The 27,472-nt window shown below is 52.6% G+C and overlaps 1 protein-coding gene across 1 annotated transcript; it reads right to left on the reverse strand.

Moving 5' to 3' along the window:
• Positions 1–27,472, reverse strand: PAX8 (paired box 8; the record flags this gene model as incomplete). Its single annotated transcript, XM_058534652.1, has 10 exons — positions 1–1,647; positions 3,039–3,125; positions 9,983–10,084; positions 17,841–18,047; positions 18,496–18,616; positions 22,778–22,953; positions 23,227–23,352; positions 23,660–23,748; positions 25,094–25,291; positions 27,249–27,472. Coding segments are annotated over 10 exons (1,407 nt in total), but the record flags the coding sequence as incomplete, so codon positions are not given.

Here is a 27,472-nt window from a genome sequence, read left to right on the forward strand (position 1 = left end):
ACGCGGCACCCGGCACACAGCAGAGCCCAGTCAATGTCTTCTCCCTTCACACCATGGGGGGAGCTGTGCAGGTGGGCTCCAGTTTGTAGCTCTTCCTGGATCTTTCACCAACCCTCCCGGCTGATTCTCTGGCTTCCTGTTAATAACAACGGCAACGACTGGTGGGGAGTCTACGATTGGCCTGCACCGTGCCACGTACTGATTTTCTCCTCACATTTACTCAGAGTTGGAGAAATCTAAGCTTGGGATAAGTGGTTTGCCCGGCGTCAAACATCTGTTAAGGGCAGAGGGCGAATCTAGGTCGGGCTCCTGGGCAGTAGATGGTCCTTTCAACTCCTGGCCCCAAAGTAAGCTCATTGGCCACTAGGCTCGGAGGTTCTCTGGAGAAAGCCCCACCCCGGGGTGCTTCCTTCCCCAGCCAACCCCAAAGCCTGAAATGAAGAGTAATGGTTTATTGAGTCATGTGGCAATGGTGGGTTGTCTTTAAAAAAAAAGAAAGAAACATCAGGAGAGAAGCCCACATGGCAGGGAGACAATTCACTGAGAAGCCAAAGTCTGGGGGTGGAGAGAGGGAAGCTTGACCCAAACAGAGCTTCATTTACAGTATTTACAGACAGGCCTTGGGGGCAGGAGCTGCAGGGGGCCAGAGAGGGAACCTCCGATGCTGGCTTCAGGGGGCTGCCTCAGGGTCTCTTCGGTTGCTGTGGTCTTGGGCTGCAGGAAGCACACTTGGCTTGGCAGGGGCTGCGGGGAGAGGGAAGCGGGTCTCCAGCAATTCTGCCTTGTTCTGCCTTGGGCAGGGCTGCACTTCACCCCCCAGGAGCCAGGGACCCTTCGGAATGTCTGTCTCAAGCTGTAATAGGCTGGGCTGGCTGACGGCAGCTGCCAAAGGGGTGATCCATGGCAGGAGAACCGGAGGTGTGCTCCTACATGCACAGCAGCAGGCAAAAGGAAGGGCCGTCGACCACTAGGTGGAGCTTCTGGTTGACTCGACCCAGCCCTCAGCCCATGGCCAAGAGGGAGATGCAGAAAGAGCCAAGGAAGCTTGAGTCCAGAAGGTGGCCAACCAGAGCCTCAGCTCTGGGGCAGGTGGGAGGTGACTCTCAGGGTGGCTGTGGGGTGGAGGCTCCGCACCCGGCTGTGGCTCATGAGCTGGACGGAAGTGCGTACAGCCATGACTGCTAGAGTGTGTTGATGACAGAGCCACAAAGGCGCCTTGGTGCGTCCCTAAGCCCATCGAGGGACCCATGTGTCGTCCCTCTCAAGCTCCTCGGCTGTTCCTTCTTCTCGCCACATTTCTCCTCCAATTTTGTCTCTTTCGGAATGGGACGGTTCCCTCTCCCTGGGACTCCTGCCCCTCATTAAGGAGTCTTGGAGGACAGTTTGGCCTTCTCCAAAGTCATCCTGTCTTTCACGGTTCATTAAATCAACCACACAGGGAGTGAGCCGCAATGCTGGACTTGTGGTTATTTTTCACGTAATAAATAAAGATTCCTTTGTGTGACTCTCTGGGGCCTGTCCCAGGCCGAGTCCTCCTGTTGCTCAGTGGCTCCCACTGTCCCCATGGCAACTACAGATGGTCAAAGGCCGTGGCAGTGGTGGGCGGTGCACTTGGCCTTGATGTGGAACTGTAATAATACGGGGAACCTGAACAAGTTAAAAAAAATAACAACAACACTGCTGGTCAGAAGGGGAAATTGCACCATAGCTTTCCCCTGCATCGGCTAACCTTTAAGACAGCACAAGTTAATCATTTATCCCTCTGGCCTATCTGATCATCAAAGATTAACTCCTCTCCGGCCCTATTTCCTCCTTCTCTGGCCTTACCTTTGAGTTTCGGGCCAGAATGAGAACGATTGCTTCTTGCCCCTCCCCCCATCATTGCTTTGACCTTCAACACCCTCGTTTCACGGAGAGGGTAACAGACAGCAGTTACGTCTCGAACCCTGAAGAACCAAGCACATTGGGGGATCACTTCCCCAGTCTTGCCCAAACAGCCCGAGGTCAGAGAATCTTCCTCTTAGGAACTAGGTGCATTAGAATCCTGACTGGTCAAGGAGAACGTGCATTTGAGGGCCTCCACGGGAGGTTCTGTACACCTGCAGGATGGGCAGCCTGGGGAGGCTCCACAGGGAGATGGCCACCGGCACATCTCAGAGCCCTCACCCTTCCTGGCTAAACTGAACAGAAGGGTGTCTTGGAGTTGAACCCATCTGGCAAACAGAGCCCAGGTCAGCTACACTCCCGGTCATTTCTGGAATGCCAGAAGGTCATGGGAGGAGAGGAGGATCTTTGGGAACAGATGGTCCTGCCAGGCCTGCGATGGTGCCCGTGGGGCCAGCCACACTTGCACTACTGCTTCTCTCTGGCTCAGGTTTGCTCTGAGACCCTCAAGTTCATCACTCAAGGAGACTCTGGGAGATTCCTCAAGTTCCCCATTTATGGGGCTTGGTTTCCTGAAAAGCTCCTCTACCCAGCCCAGGCCCCAGGGGGAGAGAGGGTGAAGAGCAGCCCACAGCTCACTCTCTGGACCTCAACCCTGAATCTGTCCACATCACAAGCCAAATATCAGGAACGTGGTAGGACAAAGGATTCCTGTGTAAGGGCTTTGGTGCTGAATCACACGTAGTTGTGAGCCACTTAGAGGTGAATGTGGGCAATAGGACAGCATTCTTTGCAATCAGCAGGCTCCCAGGCAGGAGGGCGGCTGCGTCAGTGTCTGCTGCTGTGGGACTGTAAGCCCCTGAAGGCAGGGAGTCCACTCTAAGACTTTTCTGGAGTCCACTCTTGCCCTCCCAAGGCAAAACAAAGATTTCATAGCCATGGCCTTGGGGAGTAGGAGGAGAATGGTGCAGGGAAGTCTCTCGCTTCTGCCCTCTTCCCCTAAACAACCCGGCACACGGCCTTCCCTCGACCTGGTGGATTGCGAATGACACGTGTCTCCCCAGGCCCTCCGTCTCTCAGACAACTCTTGGCCCAACCTAGGCCCTTACCCCGCCCCACCCAGCAAGGGCCTAGGCTGCCCCACAGCGACTTACTCAGCAAGCTGGAGTTGGGGAAGCGCCAGGCCTCGCTGTAGGAGGAGTAGGGGGTGTGGCTGTAGGCGTTGCCAGAGTATTCACTTCCTGTTGGAGGCAAACAGGTGAGAGGCTGTGAGATGGAGGGCACCAGTGTACAGCTGAGGGTGGAAGAGAAGGTCTGGGGTAGGGGGGAGCCAGGGCAGGGACAGTGGGAGCTCACAACGCCCCTCCATCAACCTTTGGGGGCCCCTCGGCCTGCATCATTTCGGACAGTGCCTTTTTCGCCAGGTACTGGAGGCACTGCCCTGACAAGCTCAGCCCTCACAGGAACCCCAGGAGGTGGATGGCATCATTACGCCCATTTTCCAGATGAAGAAACTGAGGCTTGGGGATCTGCAGAAGCTCACAGAGCCAGAGGGTTTCGTGGGGTTTGGAAGCTGTGCTGTGACTCCAGGGCCCAGCTTCTAACCGCTTCTCCTGCTGCCTGGACCTTCTGCAAAGGGGTCTTTCCAGGAGGGGCCAACAGCCTTTCTGGAAGGGCTATGAGGGAGGTTAGCTGTCATAGAAGGAATCAGGATGTATAAACCTGTTAGCCTCCCCAGGTCTGAGTTTGTAGGGCAGGGTGTGTGTGGTGGGGGGGGAGTGCTGCAGATTAAGGGGAGGAGAGGAGGAAGAGGCCCTGGAGGACACGGACCTCTCGTAGAATCTGTGTCCTGGGACTTGCTCTGAGGAGATTGTTACCCCATCCCAAGTCTGCCACTTCAAGGAAACTCAGTGCGTGAATTTACACAAAATAAATCAAATCACCTCTTCCTGTGAGTGGATTCTTGGCTTTACCAGAGGAATTATTTACCAAAGAATTACTTCAGCATTCCCTTAAATAACAACAAGAAAGCCAAGCCGACCACCACCATTACCACTGGTACTCGGTAGGGAGCTTAGAGTTGGCAGAGCGCCTTCCCACCCACTGAGCCACCTTCTTCTCACAGCCCTCCTACCAACACTCGTCAACACTCGTCAACACCACCAGTTCGCCAGTTCGTAGAAGGGGCAGCTGGAGAGCAGCACGACTGAGCAGTTTGCATCACATCACACTACTGGTGAAGGGCAGAGCAGAACCCGACCTTGAGGCTCTTAACCCTAAATTCCAGATAATGCCTTTATGCACTTATGAGACAATTCTCTCTACAAAGCCAGGTTGCCGCTAACCCTGAGATCCGAAGAATGTCCACACCGCCTTTCAGAAACTCATTTGCCATTGTGAGCTAAGTGCCTTCTGTGGCTCCTGGTCTCCTTCCCAGACTCAGAAAGGGAGGCTTGAAACCGCCTGGCCTTGGAGCTGGCCTGCCTGGAGTCAAATCCCGGCTCCCCACTTCCTAGCTGTGTAACCTTGGACCAGTCACTAAACCTCTCTGAGCATTGGTTTTCTCATCTGTAAAATAGGGCAAATTATTGTCCCTATCTCATGGGGTTTTAGTGAGGATTAAATACACGTTACATGCTTAGCACCATGCTTGGTATATAAAAAGCACTCAAGAAATGCTAGCTTTTATTATTTTCCCATGAAGCAGGTGCTAAAATAAAGCACAATGGAAGCTCAAATCAGTCATTCAACTAGTTTTAAAGGCTGGACTGGGGTCAGTGGGGGCTGCTATCTTGCCAGAGGAGTAGGCATTTGTGCAGGAGGGATGGAAACGAGGAGAAGTAGAAGCTGCAAGTAGACGAAGGCCACTGAATGCGTTCCCTGTGTCGGGAGTCAGCGACTGGCAGCGAGACAGTGAGTTCCTTAGGGCAGGGACCAAGTCTAACACAGATCAGGCACACAAGAAATACATGTTAGGAAAGGAGGGAGGGAGGAAAACAGCAAAGGAAAAAAAAAGAAAGAAAACTAAGAAATGAACTCAGCCAACCATTATTTCACAAATGAAGAAACTGCTCCCCAGAGAAGGAAAGACATTTGCCCAAGGCCACGCGTGCAATCAGTGCCGGCACTAGACCCCCGGCCCCCTAGCTCCTACTCCAGTGCTCTTTCTTATACCCCACAGGGCGAAGTGCCCCTCTTACTGCTGGTGTACCCCACATCTCCCTGGTTTCAGTGCACCCTTGGAGGAGGCCGATTCTATACTGGCTACACAGCAAGGGCCCCTGTGTCTTTATCCCGCCCCACCCAACGCCAACCACTGCCGGCTCTGAAGGACGAAGAAGAGAGGGGGAAACACAATGTGTCTGCCCTCTCATTGTGTCACTTGTTCATGTACTCACTCACTCGTACACTTATTTACTAAACACACACTCACCGAGTACCTATCTGCTTCAGTCACATGGAAGTTGGGGTAGGGGATGGGCTCAGGATGTGGCATACCCCTGGGGGTGGCATCTTCTCACCACCAGATCTGTCAACCCACTGCAGCCATGGCAGACAAAATGTCCCTGCACCCATGAAAGACCAACCCATCCTCTGCTCTGCATCCCTCCCCACTCACCTTTCCAAGGACTTGGCCCTACAATTTATCCCCTCTCTTTTCCGCTTCATCAATCTCTCCCCTTCTAATTCATCACTCCCTTCAGCTGGTGAACATGCTCTGCTATCTTCTCTTTTAAAAATCCTCTTCCTACCCCACATCCCTCTCCAGCTACCAGCCCCTTTCTCTGCTCCATGGTCTCTGCCTTCACCTCCTCATCCCCCTCCAATCAGGCCAATGCTGATCCCCTCAAACCCCCACAACCTCTATCCCGATCATTCCAGTGGTCACTTCTATGTCCTCCACCCCCTCAACCTCTTAGCCCACTTTGATTCAGCTCATCACTCCCTCTATGCCTTTGGGGTCGCCTGATGCCTACTCTCACGGTTTGCTTCCCAACCCACTGGCCTTTCCTACTCACTCTCCTTGCTGGTTCCTTCTCTGCTAGACCTCTAAATGTTGAAGAACCTCAGAACTTGGTTTGTGAGCCTTCTGTGATTTTCCATCACATTCTTGTCTAGTGATCTTGTCTAATCCCTTGGCATTAAATAACAGCTCTGTACAATGGCTGAAATTTATGCCTTAGTCAGGAATCTTTCCTGACTTCAGACATATATCATGTGCCTACTGACTTACTAAACTGGGCATCTAGGAGGCATTTCAGTCCTAATGTGGCCCAACAAGACTCTTGATTCCCGTCTTACCAAGCACTCCACCTCTTCCTCTCCTGGTATCCCACCAATATACTTGCCACCACCATTGTGCAGCTTCCCAAGCCCCAAACCTAGGAGTCATCCTTGTTTCCTCTGTTTTTGAATCTCTACACCTAATTCACCAGCAAGTTTTGTTGGCTCTACCACCACCACCACACACACACACACAAAAATATATATATATACACATACATATATATATATATATATAATATATATATAAAATATATCCTGTGTCTCTTTTCTCCTCTTTCACTGCCACCTCAGCCCAAGCCACTGTCATCTCTTGTGTGAATTACTACTACTCCCTAACTGGTCTCTGTGCTTCCTCTCTCACTGTCTATAACCATTTCCCAGCAGCCTAAGTAGTCTTAAAATTTGACCCAGCCACTACCAACATCTCCTCATTTTGTAGTGCTTTCCCTGCTCACCCAGTATTTTTGGATATACTCACCTTCTTTGTGTGTGCCATCATGCTAAATTAGTTCCTGCCTTGGGGCCTTTGCACTTGCTGTTCTTTTGGGCTGGGGATGGTCTGCTCCAGTTTATCACTTGGCTGACCACTTTGAACATCTTCTTAGAGAGGCCTCCCCTGATCATTCAATCTAAAGTAGTTATCTCCTCTCCCTGTGGCTCTTTATTACATCATCCCATTTTATTGTCTTCCTAGCACTTATCACTGTCTGAAATTACCCCGTTGATTCATTTGTTGACGTATTTACTGTACTTTTTTTCCACCGTTAGGTTTTTTTTTTTTTCTTTGTGAGGAACATCAGCTCTGAGCTAACATCCATGCCAATCCTCCTCTTTTTGCTGAGGAAGACTGGCTCTGCGCTAACATCTATTGCCAATCCTCCTCCTTTTTTCCCCCAACGTCCCAGTAGATAGTTGTATGTCATAGTTGCACAACCTTCTAGTTGCTGTATGTGGGCCGCTGCCTCAGCATGGCCGGAGAAGCGGTGCGTCAGTGCGCACCCGGGATCCGAACCCCAGGCCGCCAGTAGCGGAGCGCGCGCACTTAACCGCTAAGCCACGGGGCCGGCCCTCCACTGTTAGGTTTTAAGCTCCATGAATAGAGGCACCTGTCTTGTTCATTGCTGGATCTCCAGCATCCCACAGAGTAGATTTTCAACCAATATTTTGTTACATGAAAAAGTAGTGAATGGATGGAAAGATGCAAGGATGGATGAAAGGGTGAATGTTGGAAGGATGGATGTATGGAAGGATGGATGGATGAATAGATGGATAGATAGAAGGATGGATGGATGGCTGATGGATGATGAAAGGAAGAAAGGATGGATGGAAGGAGGGATGGATGGAAGGATGAACAACGGAAGAATGGAAGGATGGAAGGATGGGTGAGAAGATGCATGGATGTATTGAAAAATGTATGTAAAGATGAATGAATGGAAAGATGGATAGACGGATGGATGGATCCATCTATCTGGAGCTGTCAGTTCAGCTCCAGAACTGGTGCTAGGGTCATTAACTGTGTTAACGGGACAGGAACAACAACAAAGATTAGAAGGCAAAACAGAAGATGAATGGACAAGAGAAATCTGTGTCCTGCTCCTGCTCCTCTGTCGCTCTCCCATAGCTTGTGTCTATTTCTGGTACAGTGGGAGGCAGTGTGGAGTAGTAGAAAGAGGCCTAGATTTGAAATCCAAAGACCTGTGTTTGAACAATTTGGCCGGTTGGTATGGTTATGACCCTGAGAACACCACTATGCTTTTCTATGCTTGTTTCCTTATCTATGTGAAACCAGCATAAAACCAGCCTCCCAGTCTTATGGTGAGGATTAAATGAGAAATAAAGTTATATCTATGAATGGCCAGGTACACAGAAGTACATAATAACTGATTGCTTTCTTCCTTCCACAGTTGACTAAAGAATGTTATTGGCATGCCTTGCTTTAAGCATTTACCATGTGCCTAGTACACAGTAGTTTCTCAATGAAGGTATATTGATTTTAATGGAAGGAGTCCTCATTCAGTCAACTGGGAGATTGAGGACACTGGTAAGAGATGGACAAATAATTTTTCTACAAAACAAATTCCTTAAGAATTCAGTTGCGCCATTGAGTTCCTAGGAACCAGCTGACACATTTAAATAGGACTGCATTTTCTGAAAACTGATTTGCATGTAACTTATTGGGAGCTGATCTTCCTTGCAAGGCAAGGCCCCTCCCTTTTGCAATTCACTTGCAGTGGATACTGTAGTTATGCTATTTTTTTCTTTTTTCCACAACATCCATTCAGGATGAGGTCTTGCTGGAAATAACCTGGGGGCCTTTGATGAGAGGCCCAAGCCTTCCAGCTACCTCACAGGCCAGACTCTGGGCCCCAGGAACCCGTTGCCCTGGGCCTGCCCCCGGGGAATGATTCATAATTAAGAGAAAAGCCCTGTGCTTTACACTTCTTCCTCCTCCTCTAAGCAGGCGGCAGGGGAAGGTGGAGAGGTTGGAAGGGGGATGGGGGGAGCCAACTGGAGCCTGGGATTTTGATTGAGAGGCCCCATTATCCACACTCTTAAAAAAATAACCGAATCTTTTCCTTTTTTATCTTGACCAATCTCATTTCACGCTCCAGAAGAGGAAGGGAGGGAGGGAGGGAGTTTGGGGCCAGGAGGGAGAGAGGAGTCAGTATTCTGTATTTTCAACGCTGCATTAAGCACATCGCCACGGTAACCAGGCAGCAACAAGTGCCAGCTCAGCAGGTTCCCAGGAAGCACAGAGCCTCCTCACCCCCCTCTCTTCACCCTCCCTTCCTTCTGCCCAGGAAAGCCCAGCCCACCTGCCTCAGCACAGGACACCCAGAATGGGTGGCTGGCAGAGAACAACCTCTGCCAGGGAGGGAAGGAAGGAGGCCTGGGTGAATGCGCTAAGTCCCTGGGGTCAGAGCCAGGGAGGCTGACCCAGGGCTGGCATGGGGGTTACAGATGCCCTGATTCAGAGGCTCTTCCAGAAGCTCCAGGTCCTCAGGCCTCCCTGGGCAGTGGAAATAGCTCAATTCTACCCTATCCATCCTTGAGTCCTTCCTAGAGGAAAAAAGTGAGACTTGCCCAAAGAAATTCTCATCGTCCTCCTCACTTGTCCAGACCTAGACACTCCGGGTCACCACTGGGTGAAGATCACGTTGGTAGAAAAAGAAACCCAAACGACTGGCAGTCAGAATTCCAGGACGGTCCAAATGATGATGGAGAAATACTCCCAGAGCCATCTCACACTCTAAAGTACCTTTGGAGTACCTAGAACATTGGTCTTGGCCACACAGGGTCGACTGAGTGTGGGGTGCGAAGGAGGATCTATTTCAACCATCTTCATCATCCTCATCACCAACACCACTCATATTCAGATTTCACGGAAAGGTTAAACGAAGATTCACCAGAGTTAAATAACTGGGAGACCACAGGTTGCTAAAGGGCCAGGCTTATGTTGAACTCACAGTGTTCTGCTTGCCCCTAGCATGCTCTCCATCAAGCCTCTCCAAATCAGTGGAAGAAGTGGTAAAGCTTGGATTTGAACACCGGTGTGTCTCAGCCCCTCCCTTATCATCATGGTGGGTAATGTGGGAGCATCTGGGAAGAAGGAGGCTGAGCTGGGGCGAGCTAAGGAGCCAGGACCGCACTGAAGTCTTTTCTCCAGGCATTTACAAGAAGACGCATCCTTCAATGCCCTTTGGGAAGTCTATGCATGGGACACACCCTACCTCTTGTCCCCTCCTGCTGCACCTTTGGCCAACACTTCCTCTTTGCAATGCTCCCCCTCCTGCCCAACCCCTCCCCTTACCTGCCACCATGCCTGCGATGGCAGAAGAGGCATAACTGCCCTGTCCACTGGTGGGGATGTGGGGTGGGTATCCGGGCAGCGTGGGCCCCACCATCTCTCGCCCTGGAAAAATACAGCAAGCAGTCATCACTTGGGCCATAGTGGGCTCCCGTACTTACTGTCTTGCTCCCCTGAGGCTCAGCAAGTCTTCCCTCATGCCATGCCCACTCTTTCCAAAGCCATTCTCCAAACCCACTTCCTCCCTCCTCTGTGCCCAAATTCTTCTCTCTGTCTGGCCTTCTACAGGACACAGGCTCCCCCATGCAGGGAGCACTTGTTATTGCAGTCCTGTATTGTTCTTCAATGATTTTATTTACATGAATCTTATTAATCCATAAGTATGTCATAATACTGGAGGGAGGCTGGGGGCTATGTCTTCTGAGTCTTCCTTATGCCCCAGGGCATCCAGCATAGCAGTGGGCACAGCTGGCCTAAATAAATACATTAGAAGCCACTGGATCCAAAGCTCACATCCCTTTCAGCCCCAGGTCTGAGGAGAACCATGAACAAGGCTCTACAAAGGGACAGCATAAGTGTGGCCTGTTGGCCCATCACTATTCTTTTTTGGACCTGTGGCAGACATTGCTAATCAATCACTGCACTCTTTTCCACTGAGCCAGAGAAGGGGTACCCACTCCTCAACCTGGCCTTCCAGGTGGATACAACCTATCAGAGCTGGACAGGACACGAAACTTACTGGCTATCTCTGACCTAGAAAGGAGACGTGGGCGGAGAGATACTTAGCATTTACACAGGACCATGAACCACACATCTGTCAATTCCATCCCCGAAAAGAACCATTTTCAGCAAAATAGACACCCATCTCTCTTTGTTTATCTACAATTTGTGGGTAATACTCTTGCCTTGGTAACACTGAGGCAGCTCAGTGAAGTCCCAATTTCCCTGGCTCCACCTCTTCTCTACATCAGTAAGTTAAACCTTCCCATTTTGGAGACCCCGCCTAACCTGGCGAGTTTCTCTCCATCTACACCACGTGCCAACAACCACATCTTTCACCCAGGCCCCATCTTCCACTGCCCCTGGGTCCCGCAGGCCCAGATCAGACTCTCCCTCACCCAAGGATTCTTGGCAAGGTGATAATACATCCTAATTTGCCCAGGTCTGCCCCAGTTATGACCACCGGGGCAGATCTAGTGTATTTATTAACAATGCCTACTTCACTCTCAAAATGGCCCCGTTCGAATGATGAATTATTTGGTCGTCATAGTTCTTGGTGAGGTTTACAGGGTTTCTATTGGCATTTGGGGTGGATGATTCTTTGGGAGGGGCTGTCTTGTGTATCACAGGATATTCAGCAGCATCCCTGGCCTCTACCCACGAGATACCGGTAGCAGTTCCCACTCAGTGTGACAAACCAAGAATGTCTCCAGATGTTGCCAGATGTTCCCAGTGGGCAGAATCACCCCTGGCTGAGAAACACTGCGTTAGATCATGACGACTCTATGCAAATGCCTCTGCCTCTTCCACACTGGAGGCTGCTTTTCCTCCCAGAACTTAAGTGGCCCCCTGTGAGCCCCTGGCAACCAACTTACCAAGTCCATGCCCTCTACATCACTGCTTGTCCAACTTTCCTCCCATCAGTCCCCCTGAGGTCCTTCATAATTCAGGGCGTGCCTAGTAATGATGGAAGGGAAGATATGTCCCATGGAACCCTATAAGTTGTCAATACCACAGTGACTAACTCCTTCCTACTTCTCTTTCTGGAGATTCTCTGAAGACAATTCATTCATTCAACAAACACTTATTGAGTAACCACGATGTTCTAGGCACTTTTCTGAGCACATGGGGAACAGCAGCAAGCAAGAATGCTAAATTTGCAAGGCAAGGCACTAAGTCAAGACGGGGCATGGGCTGGGACGGGCATTTGGAGCCAAGCCTAAGGGGTCAACAAACAAGAGCAAGCCTCCTGGACGTGTGCCCTTCCTCTGGAGGGAAGGGTCTAGGAATCAGAGGACCTGGGTCCTTATCCTGCTGCTATTGCTAATTTTCTGAGTGCCCTTAGAACAGCCGCCCATGTGCCCCAAGCCTCAGTTTATTCACATGCAAAACGGGAAAAAAAAAAGAAGAGCAGCCTTATGTACCTAATTACTATCACTATGATGTTATCAACGTAATTCAAAGCCAGAGTTTCATGCTACAGGTGTACATTGATTAGTGCAATGGACACATTCTATAAAGTTACATGTCGAGGGAATCCTTATAGAATAAATCCTATTTGAAGTGGGCGATCAGTGTTCGTTATTTAAAACTGTGAAGGTTTCGGTAAAAATGAACACACCTCCTAATTTGTTTTAGTACAATGTCCAGCTGTGGTTGGTGCTGGACCAGAGTGGAACCCACTGGAATTCTACAGGTGGGTTCAGTTCACTTAACCCAGGGTCTGAACAAATGAGGGGTTAGAAATGCAGGTGAGAAAGGGCATTTTAGTATATTTAGAAGTAGAGGGAGAAGGATGCAGAGGATATACCAAGGTCAAATCAGATCTTTCTTCGAAGAAGAAGACGGCCATAGGATCGGCTTTCAGACTCAGCCCCCTTGGCCCTTGGATGAAGCACCTGGTCAGGTACCGGAGCCCATGAGAGGGCAGGAGGAGTATAGAGGGTGGGCAGGTGGCACGTGTAGGAGAGAGATGGAAGAAGGTGGTGGCTCATTCAGGCCTGATGCCTTCCCCCTTTCCTCTTCCCTGCCTATTTCCTCTTCCCTGAGAGAGAGAGGGAGAGGGAGAGGGAGAGGGAGGGAGGGAGAGAGAGAGAGTGTGTGGGAGAGATAGGGAGGGACAGGGAGAGAGGGAGAGGGGGGAGGGAGGGAGAGAGAGAGAGAGAGGGACGGGGAGAGAGGCAGAGAGGAAGAGAGGGGGAGAGGGAAGAGGGAGACAGGGGGAGAGGGGAAGAGGGGGAGGGAGAGAGGGACAGAGAGAGAGGGAGGGGGAGAGAGGGGGAGAGGGAGAGAGGGGGACAGGGGGAGAGGGGGACAGGGGGAGAGGGGGACAGGGGGAGAGGGGCAGATGGGGAGGGAGAGAGGGACAGAGAGAGAGAGAGGGATGGGGAGAGAGGGGGAGAGGGAGAGAGGGGGAGGGAGGGAGGGAGAGAGAGAGAGAATGGGGGAGGGAGAGGGACAGGAGGGACAGAGAGAGAAGGAAAGAGAGAGAGGGATGGGGAGAGAGGGAGAGAGGGCAAGAGGGGGAGGGAGAGAGAGAGAGAGAGGGAGGAGGAGAGTGGGGGGGGAGAGAGAGAGGGAGGGGGAGAGGGGTAGAGGGGGAGGGAGAGAGGGAGGGGGAGAGGGGTAGAGGGTGAGGGAGAGGGAGAGAGAGAGAGGAATGGGGAGAGAGGGGGAGAGGGAGAGAGGGGGAGGGAGGGAGGGAGAGAGAGGGAAGGAGAGAGAGAGAGAGAGAGAGAGGGACGGTGGGGGGGAGGGGGAGGGGGGAGGGAGGGAGGGAGAGAGAGAGAGGAGAGCTACTACTTGACTGATTGGTAGGGACTTCCTGGTGCACCGTGTTAGAAGGATTCTGAGGCTGCATCTATGTCTACCATGATTGGGGTTGGGGGTGGGGGGGTAAGTTTCGGCTCTTGGCCACCAGGGCTGGCCTAGGTACGCTCCAGGGCTCCTTCCGGCCCTGGAGCCCTGTGGTCCCACACTCCCCTTCCTCCTGCTCTCATCCTGTCCCTTTACATCACCTGACCCAACTGCTTCCTGAGCTTTGCAGCTCCGTGGGCAGAGCACCAGGGCACGTGCTCCTCTTACGCCACGATTTAACTAGCCCCCAAACTGCTCTTAGAAACAGAATTCATCAGCCTCACTCCCCTGTATTCTGAGATTTTAATCTTTGTCTCCCCTTAGCCACCTTATTTTCTCCCAGTGGGGCAGAGGTTTCTGAATCAAATTCTTCAGAACAGCCCTCACCCAGACTAGGGTACCTTCAACTCTCCTATCAGTCTCACAAACTCTTTGCTTCAATTCCTATGTGGTTTCTTCCAAAAAGCCAAGAACTTGTAAATCTTCTTAGAAATGAAACCACAGAAGCCATGAGGTGGAGGCACTCCATCAGGGTCTAACCATGCTCTTTTATTGACTTATTTTTTTTCTTTCTTTATATTTTTTATATTATTTTTTTTGTGTGAGGAAGATCAGCTCTGAGCTAACATCTGATGCCACTCCTCCTCTTTTTGCCAAGGAAGATTGGCCCTGGGCTAACATCCGTGCCCATCTTACTCTACTATATATGGGATGCCGCCACAGCATGGCTTGACAAGCGGTGCGTCGGTGTGTGCCCAGGATCCGAACCTGCGAACCCCGGGACGCCACAGCGGGGCATACGCACTTAACCGCTATGCCACCAGGCTGGCCCCTTGACTTACTTATTTTTAAGGCTCTTCACCATAAGTTTATCTTTGGTTTGTAATTCCGTCTCCTCTGCATTCAAATATTCTTCCAAAATAGCCCTAATTTTAAAAAGTTGACATAGGCGTGGGTCCACGTTAACTGGCTGTGAAGTGGGGTTCTATAAGAAAACAGTAGCACCCCATAAATATTGGTAAATATTCTAAGTATTGGTAGAGACCAGGATCAGAACACCATGACTTGGAGGAATTCAGAGGGTAGAGGTGATTTCAGACAATTTTATTTGTCCCTTTGATGTCTGCCCTCTATGCGACCCCTTTTCAATTCCTTATCTTGTTCCGATAGCAAGGAGAATTTATGGCAATCCAGAAATCTCTTTGGCAGGACTAAATATAATTTTGCACAAAAGGATGGAGGCGGGTAACAGACCCTTTGATGATAAGCTCCCAACTCGAAGCTTTCTCATCAGCTGAGCTGGAGTCAGCCCTGGAACAGCCAGGACAAGGGCAGCCTGGATATTGCTCTTGGCCAGTGTGTTGGGACCCCAGACTGGGGCATCTGAAGGGAACTGGGAGGAATATTAGGGGCAATCCCACTGCTCCTCAAACCCTGAGGTTCTTCTTTCTTGGCGGATTAAGGGGAAGCTGAGACCCAGGACAGTCACCCTGGAACTTGCTCTGTCAGAGGGGCTGGGCTGGGAGACTCAGTGAAGCAGACAAAGACGATGCAGGAAATGGCAGGGAGGGTCCTTAGGAAGCCACTCAGAGGAGGAGAGCCAGGGGGTTGCTGTAGGTGAGGGCTGAGCTGATTATGGAATGACAACTCACCTGGTCCTCCCTCCTCTCCTCTGTCTGTGGCATGACCTGGCAGTAATTTAGTCTTGGCTTCCTTTCCTTTCCTTCAAACTCACCTCTTCCTCCCTTGAATAGGTTTCCAGCCTCCCATACTCTTGAGATTGCTCCCCTCCTCACCTTCCTTCTCCCTGCTGTGTCCTCCCAGCCCGCTCACCATCACTCAGCCACACGGTAGGTATTTAGGTCCAGAGGCTCGACCAGAGGCTAAAGGTGGACAGTCTTTAAGGAGCTCAGGCCAGCACCCTGGGCTCAGCATGGACACCAGCCATCACAGGCCTGAGCCACAGGGCTGGCCCAGCTCTGTGAACCGCAGCCCTGACTTATTTCCTGCTCTTAGCACCCTGCCTGCCCCCAGCCCCTCCAAGCCTGGGTACTGCTTGCTCTTCCCAGAGCTCCTGCCTCTGTGCTGCATCTCCAACCCCCTGGCTGGGCCCTGTGGTCAGCCATCGGCCTTCACGGGGGTCACACCCTGCACTTCAGCATCAGCTGGACCTGGCTCAGGGGCCACCTGCCTGAAGGACATGCTGATGCTGCGTATTTGCTGCCTGCTGCCTGCATAACCACTGGGTATCTGCTGCCGCTGCTTTGCCCCACGGGGTGGATGACCTCCCGCTTCCGCACCTGGTCTGGAGGGTGGGTAGGTCCGCTAAACTAAGAGCTGATAGAAGTTGGAAGTGTCACCCATGATTTGATTGCACGTTGACAGGGGCGCTTGAAGCCCTACAAGGGCGACGGGGAGGGGAGAAAGTGTGGGGACTTTGGGGCAGGGAGTTTGCCCTGGGCTGTTCCACCTACACTTCATGACACCAGCCAGGGCTGTGCTCTGACACTTCTGCTTCCCACTGCCATCTGTCCTTCCCTCTCCACTCAGCTGGCCCTGTCAAGCCTCTCCGTGGCTCACACAGAAAGTGAAGAGTTCCCCATCATCACACGTTTCACACACACCCTCATCCCTTACCTGCCTAGTGCCACCCTCCTGGCCCTGCCTGCCTTCACATGAGACAGGCAGGCCTGCCCAATGACTGGGCCAGGCCTCCCCCAGTGGAGGTGGGCCTCTTCTGCTCTCCCTCCCCTCCCCTCTCCCATGCCATTGTCTCTGGCTGACATCACTCCACTCAGCTCACAGATTTTTCTCCTTTAATCATTTTGGTCAAAACAAATGACCCATCTCCACTGACTTCACCCTCTTTTGAAATTCCGAACTCTTGAGTCAACATTTTCTTCTTTGCTTCAGACCCTTAAACACTGCCTCTCTGCCCACACACTAGGCTTCCTTTATTAACCCTTTACCCCTGCAGTCACCCCTTCCAAGATGACCTCCCACAGTAGATGCAGGGATGCACAGAGAAAAAAAATCCTAGGTGCCCGACAGACAGAAAACGTAGAGTCAGTTATAAGAAAGGTTTGATAAACTTGAATAAGATGACCTTGTGGTCCCTCTGGGCAGGTAGAGGTCTTCTTCTGGTGCAGTGGTTTTCAAGTCAAAGGGCTTTCGTGGGCAGAGGCCCTACTTCAAACAGAGCAGCTCTTCATTTTTCTGGTTTGGATACCTGGTTTCCGTAAAGCTTTCATTTCAAGTCAGTGTTGCGATGCCCAACAAGCTTGAAAACCAGTGGTCCAGAAGGGCTGGCCCAATCTGGCTTCCTCCATGGGTCCTGGCTTAATGCCTTGGGCCCACATGTAAAATAGTCTCATCTCTGCGGAAGCCCTTCTGACATGGGAAGACTGTTATGGGTCTCTGCCCCACCCCCCCTCACTCCACCTCAGGCCTTCTCCTGCCCAAGCCAGACACCCTCAACTCTTTCAGCTGCTGCTCAGGGGGCTGAAATGTCTTTCTGCCAAACAGCCCCAGCTCTGCCAAGATCTGACCCACAGTGTGCACACAGGCGGAGCCAGGAAGTACACCCTGCCAAGAACCATAGGCCTGTGCAGACCTTGGCCAGGCCCTTCTCCAGGGGCCTCTTTCCCATCAGTAAGGAATCATAAGGTGAGATTTAGTCTAGATGCCCCCAAGGCACTTCCAGCTTTAAATGTCTTGAGGCCGATGAGGTTCCTGATGGAGGTCCCCCTGGTCCCCCATCTCTCAGGTTGGTGAGTCACTCTGCTTGAGTGTCCTCCAAGGGTGATGCTGTTAAGCTGCTACAAGGAGAGCTACACTATGGAGACCCAACTGGGACTGACCCTCTGTCTTCTTTAGAACTTGGCTCAAAAAGCCAAGGCCTCTCTCTCTCCAAAGTTTTCTTTTTTCCCTTCTTTTTTATTTTTTACCCAGACCAAGGGTTCACTGCTTTACAGGGCCTGGCTCCTGGCCTTAGGGTTCCTGTTTTCCATGGGGCCTTGGGGCCAGGTGCTGGAAGTCTGCTAGGCACCCCACTTCTGGGCACCCCTAGAGTGCCTGCCGCTCCCACGACCTGACTTGCCTGCATGGAGAATCGCATCTTGGCACCTCCCAAAGCTGCCAGAGGAATAAGGGAATAGGGTGATGGTGAACAGGGCTGGGGACCAGAGAGTGGGCTGGATCCAAACCAGGGGACTGGCGGCCGGCCCTGAGGAACCCCCCTCCCGCCCCCGCGATAGCTGCAGGGCCCGGGACCTCCCTGTCGTACCTGAGAGGAGGGCCTGGCCCGTGAACTGCCCGTACACGGAGGCAGCATGGGGAAAGGCATTGAAGGGCGGGACCGAGGCACCGGCTGGGACCCCGGAGCCGACTTGCTGCAGATCCAAAAAGGCGGAGCTAGATAAAGAGGAAGGGGTGGAGCTAGAACTGGACACCTCGGGGGTTTCCTGCTTTATGGCGAAGGGTGAATGAGGATCTGCCGGAGGGAGGGAGACAACAAGGAGAGAGGGGTGTGAGATGATGGGGTGGGAACATGCACAAACCAAGCCATGAGATGCGGGGAGGGTGCGGGCAGGGCGCTGGGGCAGGCAGGCCAGGCTCCTCTCTGAGTCTGGGGCGGGGGGCGGTACGCGGGGGCCCTCAGGTTGAGTGAGGAGGGGAGAGAGAAGCTCGACCTCCCTGCCGTGCCTCTACTAGTGTGGATGGAGGGCTGTGTGTGCCGCGGGGGTGCGGGAGCAGGCGGAGGAGGGCTGAGCATAGAAGGAAGGACCCTCTTGACCCACCTTGAGGCCCAGCCAGCAGAGCCCACCTCTCCTCTCCAGGCCCAGGGCCCTAACATCTTCCTCCTCATGGCCAGCCACACTCTGCCCTCCAGCCCACCCTCCAGCTGGGCCACTTGGCCCAGGAGATTCTGGGCATCGTACCTGCCACCACGGGGTAGGTCTGGTGAGTAGAGAGGTTGCGCCCCAAGGGTGTATTGGAAGGAGTCAGGGTGGCTTTCCCGTCGTCCAGGGCGCTGTTGAGCAAGGGCAGCGGGTACAGGCCCTGGAGAACAAAGAGAAGTCAGTGCACAGAGAGGCCCCGTGGCCCATCGTAGGACTTCGCAGCCCAGTCTTCCCAGGAAACATTCCCTTCCTTTTTGTCCCCTTCTTCCTGCTCATTCTTGACTCCGCCTAGCGTGTTTAATTGGTTCTTATTCTCCAACTCACAGCCCTACTGTTCTTCTCCCAATCTCCAGACTCAGAGCTTCCCCTTCTGCAGCCCTGGAATGCAATGCTGGCTGGTGGTGTGCGAGCCAGCCACCGGATGGAGCGTCTCCTTCCAAGGACCACACCCTGGCTGGACGGCTGTTCTCCTCACACCGTTTGGGCCCACAGAGAACAGGATGCAAGGCTGGAGCAGTCAGCCCTCAGGACTGATCAGAGTGCTTCACTCCATTCCAGAAACTTCGCACACTCCCATGTGGGGCAGAGCCAGGATTCAAACCCCAGGGTCTGGCTCCAGTGCCCATGCTCTCAACCACTGCCCTAACTGGATAACATCGTGACCACTTCGTACATTTGCAAAGAGTGCCCATTAGCGCTTTGCCTGTGTCATCCTGATCCATTGCCCCCAACAGCCCTGTGACGTGGGTGAGCAATATTATGTCTGTTTTACCTTTGGAGAGCCTGTAGCCCAGAGAGATATATGTGCCAGGTGTGTATAAAGCAGGGCCTAAACCCAGGGCATCTGATCCTGACCCAGGTGTTCTCTCCTTCAATAAAATGGCAGACATGGTACCTCATCAGAACAGGTGGGTTTCTTCCCGCTCTTGCTCATATCCAGACAAATATAAATGTGCAGGCTCAGCTTGAAGATGATAGTTGGAGTTAATTTTGTTTGAAAAACTATCACGTATCTGGGAGTCTTCTTCGTTAAGACCCCATTTAGACTCCACCCTGCCTCCCCTGACATGAGCACAGCTGTCTCCTAAGGTGCTCCCTTCAAAAAGACCTTGTTCAGTTAAAGGCTAGCGTACACTTCCCCTCACCATGACTCCCTTCCACCAGGGGATGGGACAGCACACACGAGCACACACCTGTTCCCCACACGTGGGTCACAATGCACTATGTGAAACAGTGTGCAAAACTGAACTCAAGGAATGCTCCGTGGTAACATAACAGCTCTGCTAAAGGCAATCTTTTTTCAATGATTTCCACTGAGCCGGCTTCTCCAAGGAGCCACGGCACTTTCCAGTTGCATGCCGGGCACTTTTGGAAGCTGCAGTCAATTCTGGAGGCCACCAGGGCACCATTACTGTGCAGCAGCAATTACTGACTAAATGGTGCTCTGGTTCCATGCCTTCTGGGGGGCCCGATTCGAGGTAGGGTGGAGTGGCTTGGAGCCTGGCTTAATGAAATTGAACAAAATACCTAATTTCTAGAAAGAGTAAGAAAAGTTTAAGATGCCTTATGGATGTGTTGATTTAATACCAAATATCTACTCAAAATCTTACGGCTTTCTCAAATCCAGGCAAATCAGTGAACAAAAACCCCCACACCTATATAGTCAGACATTTTGGTGATGTTGCACTGAATGGCTTAAACCTCCCAGTGACGATTGGATTTTTTACTGGGATTGAACTTGAATTGGAGTGTAGAGTGGCAAAATGCTTTAGAACTTGAGTGAGTTTGAACCCTGGTTCTGCAATGACCAACCAAGTGGCTTTAGTCTCCGTGACCTCTCTGCGCCTTGATTTGCTCACCTGTGTAACAGGGGTAATAGAACCTGCTTCACAAGGCTGATGTAAGGATTAAGTGAGATTTTATATATGTGTATTAAGTGCTTAGCACAGAATGCCTGGTGACAACACATGCTCAGTAAATAGTTATCATGGGTATTATTATTTTAGAATTATATGAAGGATCACAAGCTGCCAAGTTCTTGGTCTCTGTCATCATAATATTCACATTCTGTTGAGCTGCTTCGTGGTACACTTGTAAAACAGAGGGACAGGACCTGCTCAGACCCCTCACTACGGCTGGCAGTGAAATAGCAGCCAGAAACGAGGCCATGTGACGTTTCTGTTGCACGCTTTTCCCCATGTTGATTTTAAGGATAGATGGGCTATGTCTTCTCTGCGTCCTGACGTCAGGCGTGAGGACCTGTGCTTCTCTCTCGGCTCTGAAGGCCAGAGGGGCTTCCCGTGCCCATGTGAGAGAACACAGAGTGTTCCTTTGGCAGCACTGTCAGAGTCACCAAGGGCGGGCACAGACATGAGGAGCTCCCACACAGGCTGGGTTCTCCCTGCCCCTCACCACCAAGCCAGGGAGGCAGTGACAGACTGAGGGAGGGAATGAATCTCCATGGGCACTGCTGAGCCTCAGTCTCCTCGTCTGAGGAGGGGTTGGAGCAGTTCCATAGTTGTCCACTCTTTGAATGAGAGCTCACAAAACTCCATATCTAAGACAGGTAACACTGGGCCAGTCTGAATGAAGCCAGGGCCGGCAGGCCTGAGCTCAACTGTTTGCTTCCCCAAGCCCTCTTCACCCTCCCTGACCTTGGGTCGTCTTCACACAAAGGGAAAGACTGGCCTCGGTGGTCCCCGCGGTCCCTCTAGCTCTAAGGCCTTCTCCTTCCACGGTTTCCCATGTACGTATTCCAGCTTGCCACAGGGTCTCAGGATCTCCTTGTAATCAAGCAGGGTCCCTTGGGGGGCTCAGGAATAGAGCCAGGAAACGGCGCTACGACCCAGCCGGTGCCCAGGGTCTCAGTGGCAGGCTTTCTTTGCTCTACCAGGACTCTTTGCACACTGGGTTGTGCAGGCTCCTCACACAGTGGGCTCCCTGCAGGCCCACTGCTGCGGCCTCATTTCCCTCCCGGAGCCATGTGCTGACTCTCGGATGAGCACCCAGGTCCTCTCCCCAAGTCTGCTGACGGCCAGCTTTCTCTGCACCCCTCGTGGTTGCCACAGCCCAGGCTGATAAAATCGCTGACGCAGGTTGCCTGCCCAGCTGCGGTGCTGGCACGGGCCCAGCAGCCCAGCCGGTCACTGGCAACAGTTCAGCTGATTATTGGCATCGTCATCGTTGTCCTACCCAGATCTTAAAGGTGTACAGGCTTGCCTCAGTCCTGGATCAAATGACAGCGTGAGCAAAGAGGGACAAGCAGACACCACCCTAAAGAAGCTCCTCAGCTGGTTGACCCAGTGGGGTGAAGGGGAGGAAGACTCTGTGACTGTTGACAGATAAAAATGACCCAGGTCAGCAGTCCTGGTAGTTCTGTGAGGGTCGTGGAGTCTTTGTTGGGAGACCCCTGACATCTCTGCCAGCTTTTCACAGAAGCCAACCCAATATAAACCATTGCACCTGTCCTGAGCACTGGAAATAAAAATTCTCTTGTAGCTTGCAATTTATTATTCTGGATTTCTCAACTCATTCACTCAATATACCTTTATTGAGTACCTATTCTAAGAGGTGCACAATGTTAGGTACTGGAGATAAGAAAGATGCTGCCCTGTCCTTAAGAAATCCGCTGTGTCTTTACGTCTCTGTCCACTAGATGATTACGATACATCGTAAGAAGTTATCAGGAGCGGCATGTTGGACATGCAGAAGCACAGAAGAGAGAGAGATGAAGCATGTCTGAGGGCTGGGGAAGGATTCAGGGACAAGGCGATGCTTGAGCTGAGTCATGATGGCTGAGTGGTATTTTTCCAGGCAGAGTAGTGGGAGGAAAGGCATTCTTCGAGGAGGGCACACAGTGTGCCAGGGCAGAGAGGTGTGAGCGAGGGTGGCATGCTCGGGAGTGTGAGTAATGCGGGTTCGTGGAGTGCACAGGCGTGAATGGCTGGAGGTGGGGCTAGAGGTGCTGGTTGAGGTCATGGTGTACAGGCCTCGAGCTGCAGCTTTCGAGTTGGGTGACCTGACCCCGTGATCTGGGGGAGCCACTGACAGCAGGAGGATGGCACGACCTGATTGTGTTGCTCTCCCTGAAAGAGCTAAGCACAGAGGTTGTGGGTGAGTCAAGGCAAGCGGGCTGAGAAGAGAAGGAGGAAGACGCCAGCATCTGGGGAAGTAAAGCGTGTGTTGGGCTGCATGAAGCCCGTGCCCTGAGCCCACCGAAGCAATTTCTAGTAGCTTTGGTGGCAGGACTGCAGGCTGATTAGGCCCCTTCCAGAGACCATGCCTTGCTCAGGCCCCTGCTAGCCCACAGCCCTCTTCTCACCTGCTCGCCTTTGGTGTGGCTGGGGGAGGTGTAGGCCTCCGGGTAGTGCTGCCTCTCGAATGGGCACTCGAGTGGCTCGAGGTGGTGCTGGCTGAAGGCGTCGGTGCGAAGGTGCTTGCGGGGCCCGCTGCTGCTGCTCTGGGAGTCGATGCTCAGCCGGCAGCTGTCCTGGTCACCTGGTGTCCCCAGGCAGGGAGAAAGCTTTCAGGGGACCCAACCCCCATCACCATCCCCCAGGCCAGAGTAGAGGAGCTGCGGAGGGAGGGAAAGGACCAGCCTCCGGGCCTTGGGCAGTGGCCAATTTAGAGACAGGCTATGTGCTGCAGGCGAGGAGTTGCCGAGCGCTTGTAAAGTCCTGGGCCATAAAGGGGCCTTCTGTTCTCATCAGAGTCGGAGCAAACTGCCCTCCTGTACCCCCCAACCTACCCTCTGGTGCCCCCAACACTCACTGTCATCCATTTTCCTCTTGCTGTCGCTGCCAGGCTGAGCAATCCCCAGGAGCCCATTGATGGAGTAGGTGGAGCCCAGAGAATCCGACTGGGGTGACTCTGGGGGTGTTACGGCTGAGCTGGGGACTGCAGTTGGGGTGAGAGGGAGAGGGTCAGGAGGTGGGAGTGACACCCCCTCAGAGCCTCTGCTGCCACCACGCAGGAGTCAGGGGGCCCGCTGGTGGGAGGGCTTCTTGGAATCAAGGCTGCCTGACGTGTTTCCACCCCTAAGTATTTCAGTGAATCTTCCCTGGGAACCCAGCAAGGCTTTGTCCCAGTGGAAGTCCACACGTACGGTTGTGTCTGTGTGGGTGTGTTTGCGTGTGACTCTGTATGTGCAGATGAGAATGTGTGTGCAAGGGGTGAGTGTGCCTGCAGGTCCCTCAGCACTCACTCAGCGTGTGTCCCGGGCTCAGGGACTTGGTGGCCACACAGCTGTCCATGGGGAGGTTGAATGGTTGCTGCACTTTGGTCCGGATGATTCTGTAAGGAAGACAAGAAAGGCCGTTGGAGAGAAGGAAACAGGGCTCGTGGTTCCTCCAGATCCAGTTGCCTTTTTGAGATCCCACTTGGGTGTCTAAAAGGAACTCAAACTCCACCTGTCCACCATCAACCCGTGATCTTCCTCCTAACACCTGGTCCTTCCCAGTGTGCCCATTTCATGGCTGGTACTATTGGGCACTCGAGGCAGAAATGCAGGTGGGGCTTAACACCTGCCTCCCTCCCTGCTCTATCAAACACATCATCAGGTTCGTGGATTTGACCTTGTGAACCTCTCGAGCACGGATCCCTCTCTGCATCTCACTGCCAGCATCTTAGTACGTGCCACCACCAACTGTCCCTCCAGGGTCACTCACTGGCCCTATCTGCTCTTGACCCTTTCTAATCTATTCTCCCAATTGCAGCCAGAATGGACTTTCTGAAATGCAAGTCAGCCTCCTGCTTAAAATCTGCCAAGGGCTTCCCAATGCTCAAAGGTCAGAGGCAAGAATATGTAACATGGCAGCTGGCCCCTGAAGGGCAGCCTTTGCTGACATCTCCACCTCAGCCTATCTCATGCTCCCCTTCTGTCTATCTACTGGCTTCCTTTTAGCTTTTTGTATAATTCCAGTTAGCCACAGGGCCTTTGCATGTGCTGTCTCAGAGGTCTTTTTGCTCCCCTTTTCATCTAGTTAACTCTCATTCATTGTTTCTTACTCAGGGGCACCTTTTCGTAACCTCCCTAAACCAAGTCACCCTATGCTAGCTCACATACCCTCATGTTCCTCTCCTTAGCAGGACTTAGAGCTGCATTTTTACAATTGTTGGTGTGGCCACTTGGTTAGTACTTGATAAATGTCTGTCTTCCCACTAGACTGTAGGCTCCACAAGGACAAGGACTGCGTGTCTCCAGGGCCTACCACGTAATGAGTGAATTAGGTATGTACGAATGAATGAATGAGTGAATGAGTAATTGATTGATTGAGGTAGTGAGTGAATCATTGAATGACTAAACCAATGTGTGAACGCTTGAATGAGGGCCAGGTTAGCGTTATGGCTCAGGAAAGGATCAATTCAAGAAGCAGCTCCTTTTATCGAATGAAAGAGGATGTGGTGAGTGAGGAAGGAAACTGCAGAAAGTGCAACCGTGTTGGGGGTGGGGATGCCTCATAGCAGTGAGGAGGTGGGAGGTGTGACGTCTGCCTGTGCCCAGGGTGCTTCCTGCCCGATTCTTCAGCATGAGGCCCCTTCCTGAGCTCTGCTCCACCAGGCCACGCCCTTCTTCAGGTCTCTGTCTTGATTTCCCCAAAGCCCAGGTGCCCCAGCCCCCCGCTGCTGTCTCTCTCACCTGTTGATGGAGCTGACGCTGGGCACCGTGTCATTGTCACAGACGCCCTCAGCCAGGAGCCGGTCTCGGATCTCCCAGGCAAACATGGTAGGGTTCTGTCTCTTGTAGTCTCCAATCTTCTCCACCACCTTGGGGGTGGCCACCTTGGGCTTGGAGCCCCCTATCACTCCAGGTCGGATGCTGCCAGTCTCGTAGTACCTACTCCAATAGAGAACCCCAAAGAATTACCCAGTAAGCAGGTGGGATCTCTGCGCAGGGACTTAGCCAGACACTCTCGTTCCCCTCTGGGGCTTCTGGGGAGTGGCCTGGAGCTAGAACCTGCCCCCAAGGCTGACCTCAAAGTCTTGCTGTTCCCAGCACTGCCTGTTTCCCTTGCATGGGTAGGTTTATGCTGCTGCCAAACCAGAATCCTCTGCTAAAGACCTTGCCCCAGGATGCCTGGCTTTTCTCTTTCTGGTCCCTCTGGCCAGTCTCCTGTGTCTGAGCACCTGCAGGAGCCATCTTCTGGGACACGAAAGATTTCTCTCCTAAGAAAGGAAATTTTCACGTGTGTGCATTGTGTGAATTACAGAATCACAGTTGCCACTCTGTACAGCTTTTTCTCCGTCCAGCTTCTCTTGGCGAAAGCATGACTCACTGTTCTCCTTGGCTATCCTGGTTTTACCCCTTCCCAGGAAGCCAGCTGGGATCATTGGGCCCTCTGCCCTGCCTTGCTGGTTCATCTTTGCTCCCCATACCCCACCCAAAACCCCAGCCACTGGTATTCTACCAGGTTACATGGTTCAGGTTGAAGCTGCTCCTCATGGACTCTGGAATCCCAGCCCAGTCTGCTCCCTGGCCATGACCAGCCCCTTAAGCTGAGCCTACTCTCCCGGGGTCTCCGGTCCTCCTCTCCCTCTACCCCTAAGTAGCAGCTTTGGCAGATCAGTGAACTAGGTCAGGACAGCCTCCCCTCCTTGTGGTGGAAACTCTCTGGTCTCTTCTGCCGTGAAATAAAATCTGACTCTTTAAAGCTCCGTTTGTCTGTCACAACCCTCCAGGGCTGGTCTTCTCTCTGGGACACAGCCCATCTCGGGAACCCCTCTCCTGACCCCAGCCAGGACCACACTGTTCCCTGACAACTTCATCAGGAAGCTAGGGCTTTCCATGTTCGGTTACATTCAGGGCCCTTTGCCTCTTTGGACCACAACTCTTGAATCCACTTACGGGTTGGGCAAAGGAGACGGGCACACAGAGCTGATGCAAAGCCCAGAATCTCCCGGCACAGGGACATTTATGATGGGAGTGGCTCTTCAGACTAGATTATGTGGCTCCATCAGCCTAGAAACAGGGCTTTGCCGCTCCTGGTCCCTCCTGAACCTTTGGGTCAGTGGTTCTCAACTCTGGCTGCAGAAAATTAGAATCACTTGAGGGGGCCTGAACACTATCCCCAAACTTGGGCCCATTCCCCTAAAGTTATGCGTTAATTGGTGTGGGCTGGGGCCTAGACATCGATTTTTTTTTAATTAAGTTTCCCCAGGTGACCCTAATGTACAGCCAGGGCCATGAACCTCTGCTTTGGGGTTAGTGTTCATAAGTGTCGCCTGGTCATCCCATAAAAATCATAGCATCCAGGCCTGGCTCCCAGAGAGGCTGATGCTGTAGGTCTGGACTGGGGCCTAGGGATCTGCATTTCATCAACAACCCCTGCTTCTGTTGTGGGTGGTCTGGGAGTTACGGTTTGAGAAGCACAAACTCAGACATCCTAGTGCAGGGATTAGACCTCGGGAGCCACTTCTGATCACATGTCCCCTCCTGAGTGGCTCCATTTCCCTTGGTCTCAGCAGGGGGAGGACTGTCGAGGAGGTTTCTTGTGCTTTAGGAGCAGAGAAGGCTGTAGAAAATGAGAGATGGGGTGAAGGAGAAAAAGACGAGGGGAGAAATGAAAGGAAAAAGAAATGGACAAGGAAGGAAGAAAGGAAGGAAGGAAGGGTTGGAAAACCGCAGGAGAGCAGCAGATGGGGAGGCCTAGAAGCACCACCGCCCTGTTCTGGTCCTGAGACCAAAGGTAGACATAGGGAGTGGACTGAGTCCCTGGCAGGGAGGGTGGCTGCGAGGTGGGCCACAGAAGGCAAGGCCTGCGGGGCTGGTGGTGTGTGGTGAATTTCGTGCTTACCTGCCGAGGATCTTGCTGACACAGCCATGGCTGACTCGGAGCTGGCGGGAGATGTCGCAGGGCCTCACACCCTGGTGGGCCAGGTCCACGATGCGTTGACGCACCACTTCCGGCAGCGGTCTGCCGTTCACAAAGGCCCCGCCCAGCTGGTTCAGCCCTCCGTGGCCTAAGAAGACAGTGGGCCCAGGGACAGTTGTCAGGTCGGTCCAGGTGGGGCAGTCGGG

The sequence above is a fragment of the Diceros bicornis genome, chromosome 40 (assembly GCF_020826845.1).
Source record: "Diceros bicornis minor isolate mBicDic1 chromosome 40, mDicBic1.mat.cur, whole genome shotgun sequence".
Lineage (NCBI taxonomy): Eukaryota > Metazoa > Chordata > Mammalia > Perissodactyla > Rhinocerotidae > Diceros > Diceros bicornis.